This window comes from Sminthopsis crassicaudata, chromosome 5 (assembly GCF_048593235.1).
Source record: "Sminthopsis crassicaudata isolate SCR6 chromosome 5, ASM4859323v1, whole genome shotgun sequence".
Classification (NCBI taxonomy): domain Eukaryota; kingdom Metazoa; phylum Chordata; class Mammalia; order Dasyuromorphia; family Dasyuridae; genus Sminthopsis; species Sminthopsis crassicaudata.
Genome location: NC_133621.1, coordinates 239846029 through 239870493, shown reverse-complemented (window position 1 = coordinate 239870493; position 24465 = coordinate 239846029). Strand labels below are relative to the sequence as shown.

Here is a 24465-nt window from a genome sequence, read left to right as displayed (position 1 = left end):
GATTATTATATTCCAGATCACAATGAGTAATAAAAAAGTTAGCTAAAACACAATAGAAAAGCTAGGGCAAAAAAAAAAAAAAAGCACATATAAAAATAGTTAACAAAAATATACAATATGTTTATATAACCACTCAATATTTATATTCAAAAGTTTGGATATTCAAAGAAAAAAAGCTAAAATAGATAAGATTATTTTATAATCTTATCCAATTGATTAGAACTAAACAGTACATTGAAGGTGGGAGAGACAAAAAGTAGAGTTAACAAAACAGGCAACTGAAATCAACTAAAATGTTCCAAAATGAGCTGTGATCAAACAATGGGATTCAGTTATCATCCCTATGCAAAAGATTTCCAGATCACTGCAAATCCAGTGCTGAGCTAGTCATATAACTCCATTAGCTTTTTTTAATATCTCAAACAGGATATTCTTAGACAGCCCAAAGCTAAACATGTCTAATGCATCTCATTTTTCCTTTGAACTCCCATGTTACTATCATGAGTATTGCTACTCTCCCAATATTCAGGCTCAAAACCAGTGAAATATTTGATTTCTCACTTCATTCAAGTCAAATAAATAATCTGTCATCAAATCTTGCCAAGGTAGAATTTCACAAAAACCTCATATATAAAAGTTCTCTTCTTTTTACTCATATAACAACAGTTCTAATTTAGGGCCCTATCATCTCTTGTCTAGACTAATGCAATAATTTTAAGTGACACCACTTAGGTTTCACTGTTACTGCCTCAAGTTTCTCTCTTCACCAATCCATCTTCTGTTATGCTATAAAAGTTTGTTTTTCTTACAGATTACTTTTTATTACTTTTGTATTATGTGTAAATTTCTTTTTCATATATATATATATATATATAACTGGTATGAATGAATCCCCTGAAGTGACTAATAAGTTTCATTACTCAAATTCATATTTTATATTTCCATTGGGCAATATCTTACATAATTATAATTTTAGTAATATAAATTCAAATCCCTGAGATCATTTCAAAAAATTCATTAATACCACTAATAAGAACCTAGCTGTAACTAGGTACAAGATGAGAAACATGCTGTTTCTCATAAGAGAATGTAAGATTCCCAAAGATTGTATCCTAATTTTTCTTTTCCTTCTATACCCATTTCCCTTGGTGATCTCATCAGCTCTCGTGGATTCAATTATCATCTTTTTCTAAAGGACTCCTACATCATCACATATTTAGCCCTATTCTTTTTCCTGAGCTATAGTTATACATCTCCAATAGCTTTTTGAAAATATCAAACTAAATATTCCCTAGGTATCCCAACATGTCCAAAACAAATTTCATCTTTCCCTGCAAACTTTTGCCACTTCTGAATTTCCCTCTTATTATCAAGAGCACTGCCATCCTCCCAGTTTTACCCAAGTTCAAAATCACTGTGTCATCTTTGACTCTCCACTCTCATTCAATCCATATCTTTCAGGAAAATGACTATTTTCATCTTGTTTTATTTTATTTACTCTATAAGTAAAGTAAATAAGTTATTATACCCTCAGAACTTAGCATAGTATCACTGTACTAACACTGTAAGTAAGTGCTTAATAAATGCTTGTTTATTTAAGTAAAGAGAGATATAGATGGGAGAAATGCTATGGAGGTAGTTGATAAATTTTTTTTAAAAGTTGCAACCAACCAAATATGTATGAGAAAGTAAAATCAAGAGTTGAAGATGGCTCTGAGGAAGCAGAGAAAACTGTGGCACTAGCAACTAAAATGTGAAAGCTAAAAAGTGGATTTGGTAAAAAAAAATAAATAAATAAAATAAAAATAAAAACACTCTTTTGGAGATAATGAGTTTGAGGTGCCTCCAGGACAGGGAAAGTCCAACAGACAGAAAGTGATGTGGGATAGGACTTTAGGAGAGAAGAGGTACAGATGTATGGAAATAGAATATAGAAAAACTATTACAACACAAATGCTTCCATTTATTAACTATATGAAAGTATTATGGAGTAATTTTATTAGTTATTGTCTTTTATCTACCTCTCTAAATGCCTCATCCAAACAAGACATTTAATGATGCTAGAAACTTTGAAATATTATAAATGAATTTATGTATTTTGAATGAGGGGGAAAAAAAAAGAGGAAAAAAAAAGACAACTATCTGCAAATGAAATTCAGATTTTTTCATAACCTAGAAAATTTTCTATATGCTGAAAAAATCAATTTTAACAGAAGGATATGTAAATGTTTTAAGATAACATTTAAGATAAGATAAAAACTGTTTTATACTGTGCAATGAAAGCTGAGTGCTTAATATAGAAGTGCAAACTTTAAATGCTTTAATTAGATCAATTTATAGATTCATTAGCAATAACTGAATTGCTAAGGATTAAGTGCAGAAAAAAAATTCTTGGCTAGCTTTGTCCTTAAGGACCCAAAATTCACTGTTTAAGGATAGAGTTTTGTAAAAAGTGATCTCAAATTCAATGTGGAGAACTTCCAACTTTCCCTACATTTTTTGACAAAAGTTATTGCTTATTTTGTAATTTTAGGAAATTACTTCCTGAACAATAATTTTTATTATTGTTTATTTCATGATATAGGAATCTAGATCAAATTTATTCTTCTTACTACTCCATACTTGCAGGTTAACAGAAGTCATATACATCTGTATAGTTTGAAAAAATCTTTCAAAATCTTAAAATAGAATAAAATATATTTGATATAAAAATAAATCAATAAGAATTCAAAAGTTATCTATTATGTGTAAGATTCTAAGCAAAGTGCTGTAAGGCAAGGATTCTTAAACTTTTTCCATTTGTGACCCCTTTTCACCCAAGAAATTTTTACATGACCCAGATATATAAGTATATAAAATAAGTATACAAATCAAATATTTACTGCTAATAAATCATAATTTTGAGACACCTATACTCAATTATACGACTCCAGTTTAGGAAGCTAGGCTATAAAGGATATAAAGTAGTACTAAGATAATGCTTCTTGATTTTGTTGCTACAATCTACATATTGCTACAATCTACAAGCTAGATGTTACATGGACATCTTGTAACATAAAATGTCTAAAACAGAATTCTTCTTTTCCTCCCTGCCAAAATCAAATCTTCCCCTCTTCCTCAATGTCCTTATTACTGTTAAGAGTACTACCATACTTCCAGTCATCTATGTTCACAAGTGTCATATTTGATTCCTCATTTTCACTCCTTATATCTAATCACTTGTCAAGTCTTGCTTCTACCTTTGTAACATCTCTTACATTTACCCCCTTCTTTCCTCTGACAAGAACATAGTCAAGGCCCTCATCATCTCATCTAATTCCTGAACAATTCTAACAAATGACTAGCTGGTTTCTATGCCACAAGTTTCTCCTCAATATAGTTCATCTTCTTTTCAGTTGTTAAACTAAAAAGCTGAATTATGCAAGTCAGACAATGTCATTCCCATATTCAACAGATTCTAGTGGCTCGCTATCACCCCCAGGATCAAATAAAAATTCCTTTGTATGGCTTTTAAAGTCTTCCATAACCTTACCCTTCCACCTTCCCCATCTTCTCAAATCATATATGCCATCCCATAAAGTATCCTTCCACCTAAAACACTCTATCTCTATTCTACCTTCAAGTATCAGCTGTTTCAGCAAGAAGGCTTTCCAAATCCCACTTAATGCAAGTACCTCCTTTCTGTTGGTTACCTATTTGTTCAAACAATATGTTCTTTGTACATAGTTGTTTGTATAGTCTTCCTAGTAAGACTGTAAGCTCTTTGAGAATGAGGACTCTTTTTTAATATAGATTTTTATTTACAAGATATATGCATGCTTAATTTTTCAGCATTGACAATTGCAAAAACCTTTTATTCCAATTTTTCCCCTTCTTCCCTCCACTCCTTCCCCCTGATGGCAGGTTGAACAATACATGTTAAATATGTTAAAGTATAAGTTAAATATAATATAGGTATACATGTCCATACAGTTATTTTGCTGTACAAAAAGAATCGGACTTTGAAATAGTGTACAATTAGCCTGTGAAGGAAATCAGAAATGCAGATAGACAAAAATAGAGGCACTGGGAATTCTATGTAGTTGTTCATAGCCATCTCCGAGAGTTCTTTTGCAGGGTGTAGCTGGTTCAGTTCATTACTGCTCTATTGGAACTGATTTGGTTCATCTCATTGTTGAAGAGGGCCACGTCCATCAGAATTGATCATCATATGGTATTGTTGCTGAAATATAGAATGATCTCCTGGTCCTAGCATCAGTTCTGTAAATCTCTCCAGGCCTTTCTGAAATCATCCTGTTGGTCATTTCTTACAGAACAATAATATTCCATAATATTCATATACCACAATTTATTCAGCCATTCTCCAATTGATGGGCATCCACTCAGTTTCCAGTTTCTGGCCACTACATAGAGGGATGCCACAAGCATTCTTGTACATACAGGTCCCTTGCCCTTCTTTAAAATTTCTTTGGGATATAAGCCCAGTAGTAACACTGCTGGATCAAAGGGTATGCACAGTTTGATAATTTTTGAGCATAGTTCTAAGTCAGAGAATGAGGACTCTTTTGGCTTTCTCGTGTCCCCAATGGTTAGCACAGAGCCAATAAGTACTTAGTCCTTAGTGCTAGCTGACTAATTTTTGGAAGCTTTGTCAATGTGCTAGGTATGATTTGAAATTTGAGAATTGTTTTAACTTGTATTTTTCTCACAGTATTAGTAATCTGAACAGTATTTCTATGGATGCAGTAATTCTGAGAAACATGTTTATGGCCATTCTCTATTGAGGAATAGTATCAGTACAGCAATTATAAACTCTAAATCTGAATCATTTGTCAATTTTCCCCTGGTTGATTATATTTATTACATTATAATCTGAAAAATGATGAATTTAATATTTCTGCCCTTCTGAATTTGAACTCTTTATACCTTCTTCATATATAATCTGGAAAGTTAACATATATGAAAAATAAATATATTATCTTAAATTTTCCATTCAGTATCTGCCAAAAGGCAATATTACTTTTTCTAACATTATGTTCAGATTCTTAAATTTTTTGTTGCTTAACAATTTGTTAGATTTGTGTAAATCTGAATGAAGTACTCAAATGCTGCCTTCTAAGTCCCTTTAAAAGTTAATTAGCTATTCCTTTAAATGTAATTAAATATTGTGCTATTATGTGTATGTTTATTATTAATAATTTCAGTATCCACAGAGCCACCAAATATAATGTAGTTTCTTTGCTTCTTCACTAAATCATATTTATTTTTACTGTTACTTTATCTGAGATTATAACTATTATTACTCTTTTGATTCCTATACCTTATTTCAACTGTAAATCCTTGTGTTTCAAGTGTGCTATTTATGTTAAAAATAAGTGTTGAAATTTGTTTTCTAATCCATTGTTTTATGGAAAATCCTTTTGTTTTATGGTTGAGTTTATCCTCTTCAATCATAGTTTAAGACTGTTAACTTTGGTTTTTCCCTTCTTCAAATTTTGCTATAAGATTTTTTTCTCTTGGAAAAAAATATCAGCACTAGCTGTGCATGCTTTATATTGCTTGGAATAATCTAATCTGTATTCTCCTTTTCAGTTCAGACACAAAGCACAGACTTTTCTATAACTATATCCTAGGCAGTCTTATTCCAAATGATCCTTCTGACTCTGTGGCCCCTTTTAAGTCATCAGGTCCTTCCGATTCTTCCATTTTAAAGAATTGCACAGATCAGCCAAGGCTATACATCTTTGCTTCTATTTATATTCTCAGTGCTTAGCACAATGCCTGCCACATACTCACTGTTTGTTGAATTGACTCTTCTTTTTTTGTGCGATTAGTCTAATAATCAAGAGTAATTTTTGTTGTTTAAGAATATCCCACTCCTGGAAGCAATAAACTGGAAAAACATTTTTACAGTTAAAGGTTCTGATAAAGACCTCATTTCCAAAACATATAGAGAATTGACTCTTATTTATAAGAAATCAAGCCATTCTCCAATTGATAAATGGTCAAAGGATATGAACAAAGGAATTTTCAGATGAAGAAATTGAAACTATTTCTAGTCATATGAAAAGGTGTTCCAAATAATTATTGATCAGAGAAATTCAAATTAAGACAACTCTGAGATACCACTGCACACCTCTCAGATTGGCTAAGATGACAGGAAAAGATAAAGATGAATGTTGGAGGGGATGTGGGAAAACTGGAACACTGATACATTGTTGGTGGAATTGTGAATGCATCCAGCCATTCTGGAGAGCAATTTAGAACTATGCTCAAAAAGTTATCAAACTGTGCATACCCTTTGATCCAGCAATGTTACTACCAAGCTTATATCCCAAAGAGATCTTAAAGAAGGGAAAGAGACCCACATGTGCAACAATGTTTGTGGCAGCTCTTTTTGTAGTGGCTAGAAACTGAAAATTGAATGGATGTCCATCAATTCAAGAACGGATGAATAAATTGTGGTATATGAATGTTATGGAATATTATTGTTTTGTAAGAAATGACCAGCAGGATGATTTTAGAAAGGCCTGGAGAGACTTACATGAACTGATGCTGAGTGAAATGAGCAGGAACATGAGGTCATTATATACTTCAACAATAATACTATATGATGATCAATTCTGATGGATGTGGCTCTCTTCAACAATGAGATGAACCAAATCAGTTCCAATAGAGCAGTAATGAATTGAACCAGGTATACCCAGCAAAAGAATTCTGGGAGATGACTATGAATCACTACATAGAATTCCCAATCCCTCTATTTTTGTCTGCCTGCATGTTTTATCTAAGTCTGATTTTTCTTGTGCAGCAAAATAACTTTATGGATATATATATATATATATATATATATATATATATATATATATATATATATATATATACACACAGATATTGTATTTAACGTATACTTTAACATATTTAACATGTATTGGTCTACCTACCATCTAGGGAAGGGGATGGGAGACAGGAGGGGAAAAGTTATGACAGAAGATTTGGCAAAGGTCATTGCTGAAAAATTACCCATGCATATATCTTAAAAATAAAAAACCTATAATAATTTTTTTAATTTAAAAAAAGAAAGAAATGACCAGCAGGATGAATACAGAGAGGTTTGGAGAGACTTATATGAATGAATGCTAAGTGAAATGAACAGAACCAGGAGATCATTATACACTTCAACAATACTATATGAGGATCAATTCTGATGGAAGTGACTATCTTCAACAATGAGGATCCAAATCAGTTCCAATTGACTAGTAATGAACAGAACCAGCTACACTCAGCTTAAGAACACTGGGAAATGAGTGTGGATAACAGCATAACATTTACACTCTTTCGGTTATTGTTTGCTTATATTTTTGTTTTTCTTCCCAGATTATTTTTACCTTCTTTCTAAATCTGATTTGTCTTATGCAACAAGATAACTATATACATATATATATATACATATATATATACACATATGTGTATACACACACACACACACACATATATATATATAATATTTAACATATACTTTAACATGTTTAACATGTATGGGACTACCTGCCATCTAGGGAAGGGTGTAGAGTTCCAGAAGGAGAGGAAAAGTTGGAACAGAAGATTTTGCAAGGATCAATGTTGAAAAATTACCCATGTGTATGTTTTGTCAATAAAAAGCTATTTATTTATGATGGAGAGAAGCATCTGCATCCAGAAAGAAGGCTGTGAGGACTGAGTGAGGATCACAGCATAATATTTTCACCTTTTGTTGTTGCTGTTTCCTTGCTTGATTTTTCTTTCTTATTTGTTTTCCCTTTTTGATCTGATTTTTCTTGTAAAGCATGATAAATGCAGAAATATCTATAGAAGAACTGCACATATTTAACATATATTTCATTACTTGCTATTTAGAGGAGGAGGAGGAGGGGAGAGAAGACAGAAAAATTTGGAACACCAGGTTTTGCAAAGGTGAATGTTGAAAACCATCTTTATATGTATTTTGAAAATAAAATGCCATTATTAAAAAATAAAGTAGGGTTCTGCTTCTAGGTAGAGTGTGTATTGTCCCAAGCTTCAAATAGTCTTTTGTAGCTCTTTTCATCAATCATTCAAGGAATCTGATCACCAGCACTTTTTTCTACCCTGAACTGTTAGGAATGTTTCCACCCCATTGTAACTGTAAGATTTAGTATGCTAAAGCAACAGAATCCTGCTTTGCTGGCACTGGGACCAGAGCTACACTGGTGAAATCTGCACTGAGATTATATGCTGGACTCTACAGACCTCTATGTGCAGCCTGTTGGGCTTCTTTTAACTCATATTTTCCTCACTGTAGTTGGTGTTTTCTTCTGTTTATTCATGTTCTTAATCTCATTCTTTTTTTTTCTTTTTTTTTTTGTGGGGGAGACTATGTTAGGACCTCATTCTTATACTACTTGTGGATGGCCTTTTCACCTCTAAAGAATGTATGTCACTAATGCTGCTTTGCCAATATTCTTGACAGAGCAATTAGTTCATGACTCCGTTAGTCCCCACTCTTCTTCAATCTTGACCTGTGAGAAGGAGCTAGGATAGCATTAGGATAAGATTTTATCTCCTGCCTCAATTCCTGATTTCTATCTACATGTTCTGGAAACATAAAATGGGTATTGGACCAGGCTCTTCCTTGAGAAATTGGCAGCCAAAAGTTGGCTCCCTGTTGCAGTTTCTTAAGTATAACAGAAAAAAATCATCCTGTATTCAGGCCTATTGAAGAGTCCTGAGACTTTTCCTGATCTCTGCTTATTTGATCCTATAATACAAACACTATCAGAGATCATGCTGGTTTTCCTACCTTTTGGAGGACCCTTAATGCGTAGAGTTACCTATGTGCTCCACTGCCTCCATATCCCTTAATAGTCCTCCACTTGGAAGTGACTTTCCTGCTGTACCTCTGACAATATACTCAAGTTTGTGGAAAACTATAGATATGCAGAATTGGCCCAGGTTCCTTTTTCGGTCACTATACTTCTTGCACATTAATCTACTGAGATTCTGCTAACTTCAGAATAGTGGGTGGCTTCAGTATCTACTCTTCCAGGCTCCAATAACTTGCCCCTGAGTAAAGTACCCACAGATTTCTCAACATTTTCTTAAAAAATAATCCTACATTATATTTAGATACTAACTAATGCTTCCTTTTGATTTTATAAATCACTATTTCTTCTGGTATCTCTTTTTTCATCTTTGCTGAAGAATTCGTAAGGGTATAATCTTTCACAGTATCATTTTTACCAAAAAATTTTTGTCCCTCCAAGTAAATTACAAATCCCTTAAAAGTCTTTAATTCCTACAGAGCCTAGCAAAATACTTTATGTACAGAAGAACCTCAATAAACATTTATTTGGTGAGATCTAGTGAAAGTTTTCAATAGTGACTTACAACTTAAACAATTACAAAAAAAAGAATCAAAAATAGCATTTATTATGAGAATTTCAAACAGAGGAACTAACAGAAGATGAAAAACTGAGTGGAGGACTACATGGTAATTCCATACAACTAATAGCAGATAAAAATTCTTCTGTTGAAACTTGAAAGAGTAAGATGTTTTAAAAAGTGAGCAACATGGGGCAGCTAGGTGGTTCAGTAGATAGGAGGACCAGCCCTGGAGTGAGGAAGACCTCAGTTCAAATCCAGCCCAAGCTATAACCTGACTGCCTTTAGGGGAAAAAAAAAAAAAAAAGGTGGTAGAGAGAAGGGAGCAATCAGTAATAAAGTAAGAAATTAAGAAATCAAAAACATTTTTGAAATTGGACATGAAAGATGTTTTGAATTATTTTCAATTCAACCTAAAAAATGAGATATTAAGATAAAAATGAAGAATGTAAAAATTAGGAATACTTAATATAAAGACAGTATACTTTTTTATAAGAATCCTAATCAAAAAAAAAAATACTTTAACCTTCTCTACAGTTTTTCCTTAATAAATACTGAGAAGCAATATAAAATTTTCCATCTATCTTTTCCTGATATACAAGATAATATTCAAAAATTACCATGTGTTTTCAACCCTATGTTGAAAAGGATTTGCTACCAATTAATTCAAAGCATAGAAATTATTTTATTTCACTTTAAATACATATTTGTTAAAGATGTGATTTTATATTAAAACAATAAAAATGCTAATTTCATAATATTCATTACCTGATCAATTCCTCTTCCTCTGCACTGAAGAATAATTACTTCTAACAGTTTGGCTGCATGACATTCTGCATCTTCTCCTGCATCTCCAGTCAATACCTATAATTATTTGCTACAAATTAGCACATCAAGAGATAATGTGACATTTCAATTAAAACTTGCTTTGAAACTAAAACCATTACTTTGCTGCTATTTAAAGTTACCTTCCAACCAAAGGAAGGAGAAAAAAACAATAAATACACTTGTTTTTCTATTCTAAAGAATCACACAAAATATAAGCGGACATTTTACATACCAAATTACATACAATATCTAATCAGATCTAATCTTCACAACTATACTGTGAGGTAAGCAGGGCAAATTAAAATAAAAATCATTTAGATGAGGCAATTTAGGTTTTAGAAAATTTAAATGACTTACCCATGATGACATAGTTAGTAAAATAGGAAATAAAAAGGCTGGGATTCAAATCCAGGCCTTCAAATTCCAATATTCTATCCAAAGCTGCTTAACCCAGAAAAAAATACACTAATCCTCTACTCAAACAAATCAGGAAATGAAATATAAATGAATTGTCCAAAGGATTAGAGTGTACTCCCTTTAGCACCAAAACTTCTATTTTAATCATTTTGGTGGAATCATTTCTAATATGTATTATATATTTGTCATATCAATAAATATCTTCTGAGTTATAAATGATAATAAGTTATAAAATAAATTTTTGTACAAGGCAGTGATACCAAAAATAGCAATTTAGTTTGCTTTATTTTCCCAAGTAATTTTGCTTTCTAGTTAATCCTTTTGCTTATCTCCTTTGTCTGCTAGATCTATAACCTAAGAAGAATTGAAGGTAGCCAAAGTTATTAAGGATAACCAAGAGATCACAATATTCAGACTAAAATCACAGAATCATATGGATGGAGTACATATAGTCTAATAGTACAAATATGGAGTACATATAGTCATATATCTCATAAATAATGGAAGAGCATGAGGAACTTGCTCATCTCACACAGCTAGTTAGTTTCAAACTTAGAATTAGAACTGGCTCCTGATTTCCAGTTCAATTACTGATTTACTAATTACTAACCAAATATTTATTCAGCATCTAACAGGTATCTAACACTGGCTAAATACTAAGAATTGAAAGACAAAACTATAACATTCTCTGTCCTCAAAATGATTACATTCTATCAGAGTAGACAACATGTATAAAGATAAGGGATCAGTGATAAAGAGTGGTACTAGTACCAGAGATCTAAAAAGACATGTAGAAGACAGAAGTTGGCAAGTAGAGTTTTGGAGGAAATAAGGAATACTAAAAAATAATATTAAAAAAATACTAAAAAAGAAGATGTGAGGAAAGGGCACATTCCAGTAATGAAGAACAGTCTATGCAAAGGAAAGCTAAGTGTGAAAAACCATAATTGGTTTGGCTAGAACAAAAATTAAGTGAAGAAAAATAACATATAATAAGCTAGAAAAGAAGACAGGACCCAATTGTGAAAATCTTTAAATGCCAGATAAAGAGTTATATTCTATCCCAAATGTAATGATGCATTGGGGTTTATGAGGAAAGGAATCACATGGCTTAGACCTACACTTATTTAAATATTATTTCATGGAAGTTACTACTTGAATGGAGATAGATTGAAGCAGTGAGGTCAATTTGGAGACTATTTTACTAGTCCAAATAAGAAGTGGTGACAATCTGAAGTAAATCTGTGACAGTCAATAGCAAGAAGAGACACTATAAAGATAGAATCTACTAATTATTTGAGTGGGGTAAGAGAGAGGGAGAAGTCAAAGATGACATAAAGATTGCAATCTAATATTTCTACTGAGCTTATATCCCAAAGAAATCTTAAAGGAGGGAAATGTACCCAACAGTACAAAAATGTTTATGACAGTTCTTTTTGTAGTAGCAAGAAACTGGAAACTCAGTGGATGCCCATCAGTTGGAGAATGGCTGAATAAGTTGTGGGATATGAATGGTATGGAATATTGGATCTATATTATAATATTACTGTAATATATGTAGAGGCCTGGAGAGAGTTACATGAACTGATGCTAAGTGAAATCAGTAGATCCATTGTACAAGGCAATGGCAAGACTACACAGTGATCAATTTTTGATGGATATGGCTCTTCTCAATAATGAAATGATTCAGGCCAGTTCCAATGATCTTATGATGATGAGAGTGAGGACTGTGGAAACTGAGTGTGGATCACAACATACCATTTTCACTTCTTTTGTTATTATTTGCTTGAATTTTATTTTCTTTCTCATTTTTTTCCCTTTTTGATCTGATTCTTCTTATGCAGCAAGATAATTGTATAAATACATATGCCATATTAGATTTACATATATTTTAACCATGTATAACATATATTGGATTACTTGAGAGGAGGTGGGGGGAAGAGGAGGAAATTGGAACACAAGGTTTTACAAGGGTCAATGATAAAAATTATCCTTGCATATGTTTTGGCAATAAAAAGTTTCAATAAGAAAAAAATAAAGGTTGCAATCTGAGTCACTAATAAGGAATTTATAGAAATAGGGTAAGTTCAGAAAAGAGGTAGGTTTAAAGCAAGGATAAGGAACTTTTTCTCTGCCAAAGACCATCTTAATATTTATATCATTCACAAACCATACAAAATTATCAACTTATGGAACTCAAGCAGTGGGAGGTGGTTATACTCAACTTTCAGGTCATCAATACCTGCAGTTGCCTTGGCAAATGATTTCGAAGGCCTTATATGGCCTGCAGGTTAGATGTTCCCCAACTCTGATTTAAGGGGAAAGATAAATTCTATTTACAATGTATAGTATTAGATGCCCAGGGGATATAGATAGATCAAAACAAAGAAAGATAGATACATATGATACATAAATGAAGCACTGATGAAATCCCAAAGAGGAAAAAAAGGGTAGAAAAGTTATCTTTGAGTGTTTCTTGTTCTACGTGAAATTTTAAATAAATAGCTGAGTCAAACTTTTTTGTAAAGCTAAGTCTGTTTCCTGAATATTCACACTACTAGCAATAATTAAAATTGATCTCTAATCTGCACATGCATTGTGTTATATATGTGTGTATGCATATTTTGTACTATAATTTATAAACATATACATAGGCATATACATGCATATACAAAAATCATTTAAACAGAATATAAATAAGAGAAGCAAAAGTCACTGCAATGGTTCTAAAAAGGGCCTATTTGGGAGAAGGCTTAAGCCTACAAATTCTTAAGAGATGCCTCATGACACTGGACTAAGATCCCAATATACTTTTGGGGTCCAAATATCTCTCCCTGACATTTAATGGAATGTAAGGGAGAATTCTGAAATCCCCAATATTTTGGGGAGTTAACACCTCACTATCCCCATGCTCCAACACTTAATAGACCACACAGGGTCTGGCTACATTCTCAGACCCATTCATTACCATATGTAGAGTTCTTTAGCTGTGTAATAATTTCTGCTTCACCTTGTAAACATTTTTATGTCATATTTGCTTTCAATTTAAATGTACTAGATTTAAAAAAAAATTATTCATCCATGACTTTAAAACTATAATGAAAGTTACAGTTCATTTTTACCTGGTACTATTCCTAAGAATTGGAAAGTATCTAACTTTAAAATATTACCTACTGGTCATTAAAAAAAAAAAATTAAATACTGAAAAATACTATCAATATGAATTTTCCAAATTATAAAAACAAATAGTATTTTATGATTTAAAGGTATAAGCTGATGAGTGTATGAGTGAATTGAATAAACTTCCAAAGGATTTTTTAAGTAACTAAATATATTTGGGGAAAAAAGTTTGGAAAGATACCCAACACTAAGGAGTACATATAGTATAATCAATATACAGTGGATACTACAATACAAAAGATAAGAAAGTACATTCTTACCTTTCTACACATTGTGTAAATTATCTCTAGATACTTGGGATTGGATAATAAAGTAACCGTATCTATAGTAACATAATTGTGCAGGAGAGGCATCATGTCTGAAAAAAGATTATGTCAAAGTCTGCATTAGAATAGACTAGCAATAACAAAATATCTGCACAGATAATACAGATAGCATTCTTATTTTTCTTGCTAATTATTACCTTTTCTTAGAATGATATCATTTTAAACCTGGAAGAGGGCTTAGAAATAATTTTACACTTGAGTTAACTGAGATCAAAAAAAGTTATTAACAACACAAATTTAAGCACAAGAAATATCTAAGAATATGCACTACTGAGAATTTAAAGAAACAATATATTCCCTCTAATGTTCACATGTCTGGGACTATACACTTTACTTCTAAAACTCACCGAACCATTTGCCAATAGAAAAAATGATGAGGGGTCTGTGGCCAAAGTTACTAGAAGGATTTTATCTTTTGTCTTTTTTTTTGTTTCTTTCATATTTTACATATATACATACATTATATTACAAAATAGTAGCAGGAGAAAATAGCTTTACCTGCAAAATATTCGAAGCAATCTTGCTGAAAAACTTCAAACAATATACTTAACAGCTGCCACATTTGAGGTGAAATCATTTGACAAGTCAAACTATATGCCAATGAGAGAATTTCTTCATAAAATTCTGGAAGAAATGAGACATCATTATAAAATTTAAGAACAACAAAACTCAAGTTATAAGTAAAACCAGAGAATTTTGGAAATATAGCATCAATCCAACTATCCATGTCTTTACACAAGCAATATTTGTATCTCATCTTGTAATTCTCTTGTTTATTCCCTTACTTCTACTACCAACAATTTCTACAATGCTTTTTATTTCAAAAGGATATAGGTCACAGTAGATAAGTTTTTGTTTTTACTTTTATCAGCAAGACTAAAAAGATTAAAATGACAAAACACTTTCAAAAAAGTTGGAAAGACACATATGAACTTATTCAGCGTGAACTGAGCACAGCCAGCAGAACAATTTATACAGTAACAATGTTATAATACTTTGAAAGACTTAAGAATTTTAATCAGTGCAAAGATTAATCATGATTCCAAAGGACTAATGATTAAGTATATTCCCAGCTCTTTAAAGAAGTGACAGATCCAAAATACAGAATAAGGTGTACATTTTCAGTCACAGCCAATGGAGAAATTTAACTTCATTTTTAAAGTTGCTTTGTATTATTATCCCCATGAAAAGAAAATAAAGATAGAAAAACAAGGAATAGAGAGTAGCCAAAATTTAAAAAGGAAGAGAAATGTAATTGATGCAATTTTTTAATGAAGAGAATACCAGAAAGAAATACAAATAAGACAATTCTGAAAGCAAAAAGGTCAATTTATTATAATTATTATTAAGCAAGATGTATATTAAAAGATCTGAAATTTCATATAAAACATTCATTTTCTGTTCCATTTATATAAAGACACACATAAACAAATATTTTGTTTTCTGTAAAAATAAAGTAGCAATGTTTCCAGTTTTAAAAATTAGTGCTCTATCTTTAACTTTGGACACAGCATAATATTCTACCTTTATACAAATTTTCAAGATTTTGAAAATAAATATAACATCCAGAAAGTTAAGATATGAATATGTAAATAGTTACTTGATTCACTTTTTCCTTTGTATATTCTTTGCTAAACGCATTCTGTTCTGTTGTAAAATATATATGTAATTTACTTGGTTTTGCTGATAGCTACTGGAATTATAAGAAAATAAATCAAACTTCTCATCCATTGAAAAGACACATACACACACACATAGAGAAAGAGAAAGCGAGAAAGAGACAATAAGGCACTTGATGTAGAATCAGGAAAACCTGAATTCAAATCCAACCTCAACATTTACTAGCTATGTTACCTGTGATACTAGAGCATGTCACTTAGCCTCCCTATTTGACACAGTCTCTTCAATTGCAAAATGAGATAGTAACAGCATCTTTCTCCTAGGTTTGTTGTGAAGATCAAATAAGATAATGTTTTTAAAGCATTAAGCACAGTGCCCTGCACATAGTAGCAGTTTTATAAATGCTAGCTATTATTTATTCTTGCTGTTATCAGAAATGCTCATTTTTTTTGGTGTTAATATTGGAATAGAAAATATTTTTAAATGACCCAATAACTAGTCAGTGGGAAAGACCCAACCACATTAATTAATTAGGTAACATGTGCCCAGTTCAAAATTACTTAGAAGATTATTACAAATTAACAAATAGTCTACTATGACTATTTCAGTAACAGAAAAGTAGTAAAGGCAGTGAGAAAATACGTTCCAGACATGGGCAACAGTGCAAAGGAATGGAGATGAGGAATACCATGTCATTTGTGAGGTTCAGCAAAGTCAATTTGGTTGGACCACAAAGCACAGGAAAAGAAATAATGAATAACAAAGTTGAAAAGGTAAAAGGAGACCAGATTTTAAAGAACTTTTAAAAATCAAAATGAGGATTTTACATCGATTCTAAAGACAACTGGAAACCACTAAAGATTATTCAGTAGAAAAATAAAATACAAAGCTGCACTTTAAAAGAATCACTTGGAAAATTACATAGAAGATAGAATAAAGTGAGGAGAGCAGAGAAGGAGACTAATTTGGAGGCTATTACAATAGTAAGGACAAGAGACAATAAGGCCTCTAAATAATGACTTTGAGAATAATGACAAGAGGACAGATGTAAAAGATGTTACTGAAACAGAAATGACAACATTTAGCATATGCAAAATGAAGGGAAAAAAGAAGTTAAGAATAATGCCAATGATTTTATGATGATGAGACTTTGCACCCAAAGAGAGGACTGTGGGTACTGAGTGTGGAACACAACATAGTATTTTCACTTTTTTGTTGTTGTTTGCTAGCATTTTGTTTTCTTTTTCCTTTTTTTCCTTTTTGATCTGACATTTCTTGTGCAGCATGAGAACTGGAAAAATTATGTATAGAATTGCACATTCTAAATCACTATTGATCAGAGAAATGCAAATTAAGACAACTCTGATGTACCACTACATACTTCTCAGATTGGCTAAGATGACAGGAAAAGATAATGATGAATGTTGGAAGGGAAAACTGAGAGACTGATACACTGTTGGTGGAACCATTCTGGAGAACAATTTAGAACTAACAAAAGGTTATCAAACTGTGCATATCTTTTGATTCAGCAGTATTTCTACTGGGCTCATATCTCAAAGAGATCTTAAATGAAGAAAAGGAACCCACATTTGCAAAAAATGTTTGTGGCAGCCCTTTTTGTAGTGGCAAGAAACTGAAAACTGAGTAGATGCCAATCAATTGGAGAATGGCTGAATAAGTTATGATATATGAATGTTTTGGAATATTATTGTCCTATAAGAAATGATGAGCAGGATGATTTTAGAAAGGCCTGGAGAGAGTTATATGAATTGATGGTAAGTGAAATGAACAGAACCAGGATTTCATTGTACATGGCAACAGCAAGATTATACCATGATCAATTCTGATGGATGTGGCTCTTCTCAACAATGAGACAATTCAGGCCAGTTCCAATGATCTTGTGATGATGAGAGCCATCTAAATCCAGAGAGAGGACTGTGGGACCTGAGTGTAGATCGCAACATAGCATTTTCACTCTTTTTGTTGTTATTTACTTGCATTGTTTTCTTTCTCATTTTTTTTCCTTTTTGATCTGATTTTTCTTGTGCAGCAAGATAACTGTATAAACATATATATTTTTTATCATGTTTAACATATATTGGATTACTTGCCATCTAGGGAACCAAGTAGGGGGAATGGAGGGAAAATTTGGAACACAAGGTTTTGCAAGGGTCAACATTGAAAAATTATCCATGCATATGTTCTGAAAATAAAAAGCTTTAATTTAAAAAAAGTCATATTTTTTTATTATTAATTTTATAATTATAACATTTTTTGACAGTACATATGCACAGGTAATTTTTTACAACATTATCCCTTGTACTCCCTTCTGTTTCAAATTTTTCCCCTCTTTCCCTCCACCCCCTCCCCTAGATGGCAGGCATTCCCATACATATTAAATATGTTATAGTATATCCTAGATACAATATATATGTGCAGAACCGAATTTTATTGTTGTTGTGGTTGCAAAGGAAGAATTGGATTCGGGAGGTAAAAATGACCTGGGGAGAAAAACAAAAATATGCTAACAGTTTACACTCCTTTCCCAGTGTTCCTTCTCTGGGTGTAGATGATTCTGTCCATCATTGGTCAATTGGAATTGGATTAGCTCTTCTCTATGTTGAAGATATCCACTTCCATCAGAATACATCCTCATACAGTATCATTGTTGAAGTGTAAAATGATCTCCTAGTTCTGCTCGTTTCACTCAGCATCAGTTGATGTAAGTCTCTCCAAGCCTCTCTGTATTCATCCTGTTGGTCATTTCTTACAGAACAATAATATTCCATAACATTCATATACCATAATTTACACAATTGATGGGCATCCATTCATTTTCCAGTTTCTAGCCACTGCAAAAAGGGCTGCCACAAACATTTTGACACATACAGGTTCCTTTCCCTTCTTTAGTATTTCCTTGGGATATAAGCCCAGTAGTAGTATGGCTGGGTCAAAGGGTATGCATAGTTTGATAACTTTTTGGGCATAATTCCAGATTACTCTCCAGAATGGTTGGATTCTTTCACAACTCCACCAACAATGCATCAGTGTCCCAGCTTTCCCACATCCCCTCCAACATTCATCATTATTTGTTCCTGTCATCTTAGCCAATCTGACAGGTGTGTAGTGGTATCTCAAGAGTTGTCTTAATTTGCATTTCTCTGATCAATAGTGATTTAGAACACTCTTTCACATGAGTGGAAATAGTTTCAATTTCATCATCTGAAAATTGTTCATATCCTTTGACCATTTATCAATTGGAGAATGGCTTGATTTTTTATAAATTAGAGTCAATTCTCTGTATATTTTGGAGATGAGGCCTTTATCAGAATTTTTAATTATAAAAATGTTTTCCCACTTTGTTACTTCCCTTCTAATCTTGTTTGCATTAGTTCTGTTTGTACAAAAGCTTCTTAATTTGATGTAATCAAAATTTTCTATTTTGTGATCAATAATGATCTATCCTTTAGTCACAAATTCCTTCCTCTTCCACAAGTCTGAGAGGTAAACTATTCTATGTTCCTCTAATTTATTTATGATCTCGTTCTTTATGCCTAAATCATGGACCCATTTTGATCTTACCTTAGTATGTGGTGTTAAGTGTGGGTCCGTGCCTAGTTTCTGCCATACTAATTTCCAGTTTTCTCAGCAGTTTTTGTCAAATAATGAATTCTTATCCCAAAAGTTGGGATCTTTGGGTTTGTCAAACACTAGATTGCTATTTTTATTCACTATCTTCTCCTGTGAACCTAACCTATGCCACTGATCAACTAGTCTATTTCTTAGCCAATACCAAATGGTTTTGGTGACTGCTGCTTTATAATATAATTCTAAATCAGATACAGCTAGGCCACCTTCATTTAATTTTTTTTTCATTATTTCCCTTGAAATTCTGGATCAAAAAAGTCAAATCTTAAAAATTGGGGAAATATCAATTACTAATATGTAGAGTAAACTAATACAATAAAAATGATAGTCCTACCTTTAAAAAAAATTGTACATAGTTAAAAAAAAAAAAAAGAATAATGCCAAAATTTCAAATCTGGAGGGTGGTGCTATTGACATAAATAGCCAAGTCTATAAGAGTACTAGGATTAAGGAGCAAAATGAATTCTGATTTGGAGATTTCGAGTTCAAGATGCATAATGACCAGTTTGAAATGTCTAATAAGAAGCTGAAAATGTATGACTGGAGCTTAGGAGAGTCTGGGCATGGATACATGAATGAATGAATAAGTGATTAAAGAATGACCCATTTGTTAAGTCCTTACTATGTACAAAATAAAGGGTTAAGCACAGGAAATAAAAAAGAAAAGTTAAATAATCCTTGATCTTCGAGAAGCACACATTCTAATGGGGAAAACAATACATAATTTTTTTTATTGCAAGTCAGATGGAAAGGTTCCATGGTCCTTAGAGAGAAATATCATATTGCCTTTTGTTTAATGTTAATTCTGTTTTTAAAAAAAATCATAAGTTTTTGATATTGAACCATCTGATAGCACCAACAACTTCTTTAATAAGGACTTTCTTTGGGTCTTCAGTAGCTGTGAGATCTGAAGGACCAACTGGTCAGACTCCTCCTCCACAGAGAAGGGCTTCCCAAATTAACAGTTGCAAACATTGGGCAGGAATTGTTATTTCTCCAATGATTCTTAGATTCAGGATCCTGGGATGTCTTACAGGAGTTTAAAAAGAGATGATAATCAGGGTGGTGATGGTGTTTTGATTTGCCTATCAGATACTTGTTCCTGTCTCTTCCTCATTGCTCTTTCACAAAGATGGCTTGGCTACCCTGTGGATGGCAACTAATTGGCAGTTGATGGGGAAGAATGGCCCATTTTCTAAATGAGTTGTTTCCTCACATGATGGCTATGAGGGCTAGCCAGACTTGAAAAGAACAAATGGTCTGGAGGTGGTGTTAGCACTCCTAAGACTCCTATGCTTATGTGTTTGCTGGTGTCAAATGGTCAGAAGTTTTGGGTAATCATAATGAAAAATATGAGTCCCTTTTCCACAATGATTTCTTCTCTCAATGGTGCTTACAGGACCTGGATTAAAAGCAGATTTGGTTGTTTAAAGTATAATGTCATTCCCAAAGCTCTTGAATTCAGAGTTCTGCAGTACCTCCCTCTATCAAGGTCTGAGTGGAGACAGTGGTTAAGATGTTGGTGATGATTCTGACTTGCCAGCCACTTATTGCCTCCCTTTCTTCCCTCAAGATTCCCTTTGGCTGGTTAGCTGCTCAGCTAGTCTCGCTTTTCTTCCTCAGTAGAAATTAGTGGGGATGGATACCTTCTTTCACATAAGAACCAGTTCCTGGGATGGTGGTTGTGAGGACTGGGCTTAAAAACAGGACCAATAGTGTAGGAGGTACTGGCACATGTGGGGCTCTTGTGTTTTCCTACTTGTTAGTGGAAGTTGTTAATGTACTTTTTTTTTTTTTTCCTGAGGCTGGGGTTAAGTGACTTATCCAGGGTAGGAAGTGTTAAGTGTCTGAGACCAGATTTGAACTTGGGTCCTCCTGAATTCAAGTACTCTATCCATTGCGCCACCTAGCTGCCCAGTTGTTCATGTATTAAAGTTGGTAGAGGTGGATCTGTATAACCACATATAGAATATATATATATATCGATACATATGTGTATATATTATATACATGTAGGTGTGAAGATTATGTATTTATGTGAGGCTATATATACATACACATCTATATTTACATACAGATGGTAATTAAAACCATGAAAGGCTTAGGTGATCACTAAGTGAGAGATAGAGAAAAAGAAGAGAAGACCAAGGGCTGAGCCCTGACTTACATCCATAGCTTGAACAAGTGATATAGGTAATGAACTAGCAAAGAAAGATTAAAGGAATAATTAGACAGGAAGAATGAGAGCTAAGAAATATTTAGAAACAGAGAGAAAAGAGTTCCTCTTAAGATTTTCATTTGAGTTATCAACCCCAGACATTATGCTGTATTTAATATCATATCAGATAGGCTTTTCACCTCTATGCTGGTAACATTCTTACACTGGCAATGCTTCCACTCCTAAAGCCTCTTCCTCCAAGAGTTTCTTCCCAAATCTCTATTTGAGGAAGAAATCAATGCCAGCCATATTGTTATTCTCTTTAGACCCAGAACAGCTCAGGACAGAACAAATCCACTTTCCCCTTTATGAATTGTCTTTTTTCATTTGTTTCCCAGACTCTACCACTTTGCCTGACACAAAGTATTTAATAAATTCTCTAGCTAGCTACCTATCTAAAGAGATCTAAAAGGACAAGGATTGAGAAAATATAATCAGACTGTTAAATAAAAGATCATTGATAATTTTGGAAAGAGTTATAGCATTAGAGTGGCAAAATTAGAAGTCAATTTATAAAAGCCTAAAATATGATTGAGAAAGCAAGCAAAAGTCTAATGGGCAAGGCTTAGAACTTAAGCTATACCATTATTACCAAAAAAAGGGCAATTGGTGGTCATATTTTCCAAAGCCTTTGCACTATTCTTATATTTCATTAATTAAGACTAATTTCCTTAGAATGTCTCATCTATATTCTTGATTCTATGGAAAATAGTCTACCCTCCAAAATTCCAACGCATAAACCCCAGGAAGAATTCCTAATTTTATTCAAACAGACACAAAGGTAGGTTAAAAATTCTTGTCTGCCAATAAAGCAATCGAGCAAATGGTTTGTTTTCACATAGCTGAACAAATTTATCTGACATCTAGTCTTTCTTCTGATTTTTGAATCCTGATGACAATTACTTTGCATCTAAACATGTAAGTTTATTAAAGTGTGTCTTTTAAGAAATTCATCCAAATTTCAAAATTACTTTAATTGATTTATTATCCTATTACCTCTAAGTGACAAGATATATTTTAATATCAGAAATCCAATCATAAAGTGATTAGGAAACTTACAAGGTACTTATGCACTTAGTTCACACCTTTTAAGGAGTTCAAACCTTTAAAGGAGTATACACCTTTAAAGGAGTTTGCTCATTGGTCCACACATTAGAGAACATATAAAAGCCCACTCCCTGGAAGGAGAAGTCAAGATTTCATTCCAACTTTGACATTTGTGCTGGCTGGAGACATTCAGACAAGAGCTCTCGGGAACCAAAGAGAGAGGAAGGCCTCCAGAAAGCTAGCTGAGCCCCAAGTGAAGGAAACAGACTCGAAGGAGAAAATAAAGGATCTGGACTTTAACCCCTAGCTGCATTTTGGGGTGATGAAACTGAACTGAAACTAAGGTTGCCTCCAGAAACTCCCCAAAGAAAGCTCTTCCCAGAGAACAGTTACATTTTAGAGAAACAGAATATTACAGAAACTGAAGAGAAAACAAATTTCCTTTTGTTGAAAATAATGATACTAATAAAAAAAAAGGCGCATAAAATGTATTACATTAAATTCAAAAACAGAATTCCAAATAGTTTTTCTTTCAAGTATATAAAGAATCTAACAGCTTTTGTGGAATCACTGAACATACCTATCACATGCTTTTGCAAAACAAGACCAATGATCCGAAGACAAATGCACTCCAACTGCTGAGTTATCTAAGAGGAATCATAAAATAATACATGATAAAATTTTCATAATAATATAAATACAAACTATAAATATAAATTTATTATATATTAAATTATCTAATATTAAATTTAAATAGAAATATAAAATTTCTCATGAACATGTTTATACACAGGATGGAAAGATATACACACATATCTTATTTATACCTAACATATACATCGTCCTCTATTCCCTACTCTTTCCTTCAAAAAAGAATTCGTTAATATTTCCTTTAATAGTTAAAAATTTGATAACTTTGAACTTGAAAAGCATAGAACTGGATTCTATAACTGCTTACCTACAAAATGAGGTAACTTGCAAGGGATAAGAGAATGACTAAATAATTTATGATGTATATGAATATTACTGTGCAGTAAGAAATGATAAATATGAAAATACAAAGTAGGATAAGAAGATATATGAATATGAAAAAACTAGAAATAGGAAAATAATATATGCAATGATAACAATGTAAATGAAAAGAACAAAACAAAGTGACATTAAACCCTGTACAACCCAATTTGGTCCTGAAAAAAAAAAAAGATATATGCATGCTCTTTACTTTATTTGTTTGGTGGCAGAATAGTAAGAAATTATGGGTATAAGACTGAATTTACTGTCAAACAAAACTGATATCTTGGTTAATTTTATTCAATTGCTTTCTTTTCCTCTTTCTTTTTTGATTCTTTGAAACAAGGGATGGCTTTTTCAGGAGAGGAGGAAAGATATGATTCTAGACATGAAGGTAATGTAAAATATCAAAACATATCAAAAAATTTTAAATGAGGGGATCTGGACTAAATTATCTCTATTAAAAACATAAATTCTTACATTGTTCAGAGTAATAAATTTTGGAACAATTCAGTATCTTTTAAAAGATAATTTAATTTTTTTTCAAGATTTTTAAAATTTGAATTTGTAAACATTTTTATTTTTCTTTCTAAGTTCTCCCCCTTTCCATCTACCAATTGGAAAGATAAAAAATATGTATACTGTATAAAGGTTATTATATTTTCAGTAAGAAAAAAAGAGATAAAATAATGAATCTCTAAATTTCTCGTTTGCTGTAGAGGACATCATCATGTCCTTGATTCCTTATTTTTTCTTATCCCCCAGGAATTG

The 24465-nt window shown here is 32.4% G+C and overlaps 1 protein-coding gene across 4 annotated transcripts in view; it reads right to left on the bottom strand.

Moving 5' to 3' along the window:
- IPO8 (importin 8) overlaps positions 1-24465 on the bottom strand; it is a 150101-nt gene that overhangs the window by 38694 nt on the left and 86942 nt on the right. For all 4 annotated transcript variants that reach the window (XM_074270641.1, XM_074270639.1, XM_074270638.1 and 1 more), the window contains 4 exons: positions 23264-23330; positions 14649-14774; positions 14085-14182; positions 10168-10263 (listed from right to left, as the gene is read on the bottom strand). In XM_074270641.1, the coding sequence (XP_074126742.1) occupies positions 10168-10263; positions 14085-14182; positions 14649-14774; positions 23264-23330 (387 nt within the window). The remainder of the gene's footprint in view (positions 1-10167; positions 10264-14084; positions 14183-14648; positions 14775-23263; positions 23331-24465) is intronic.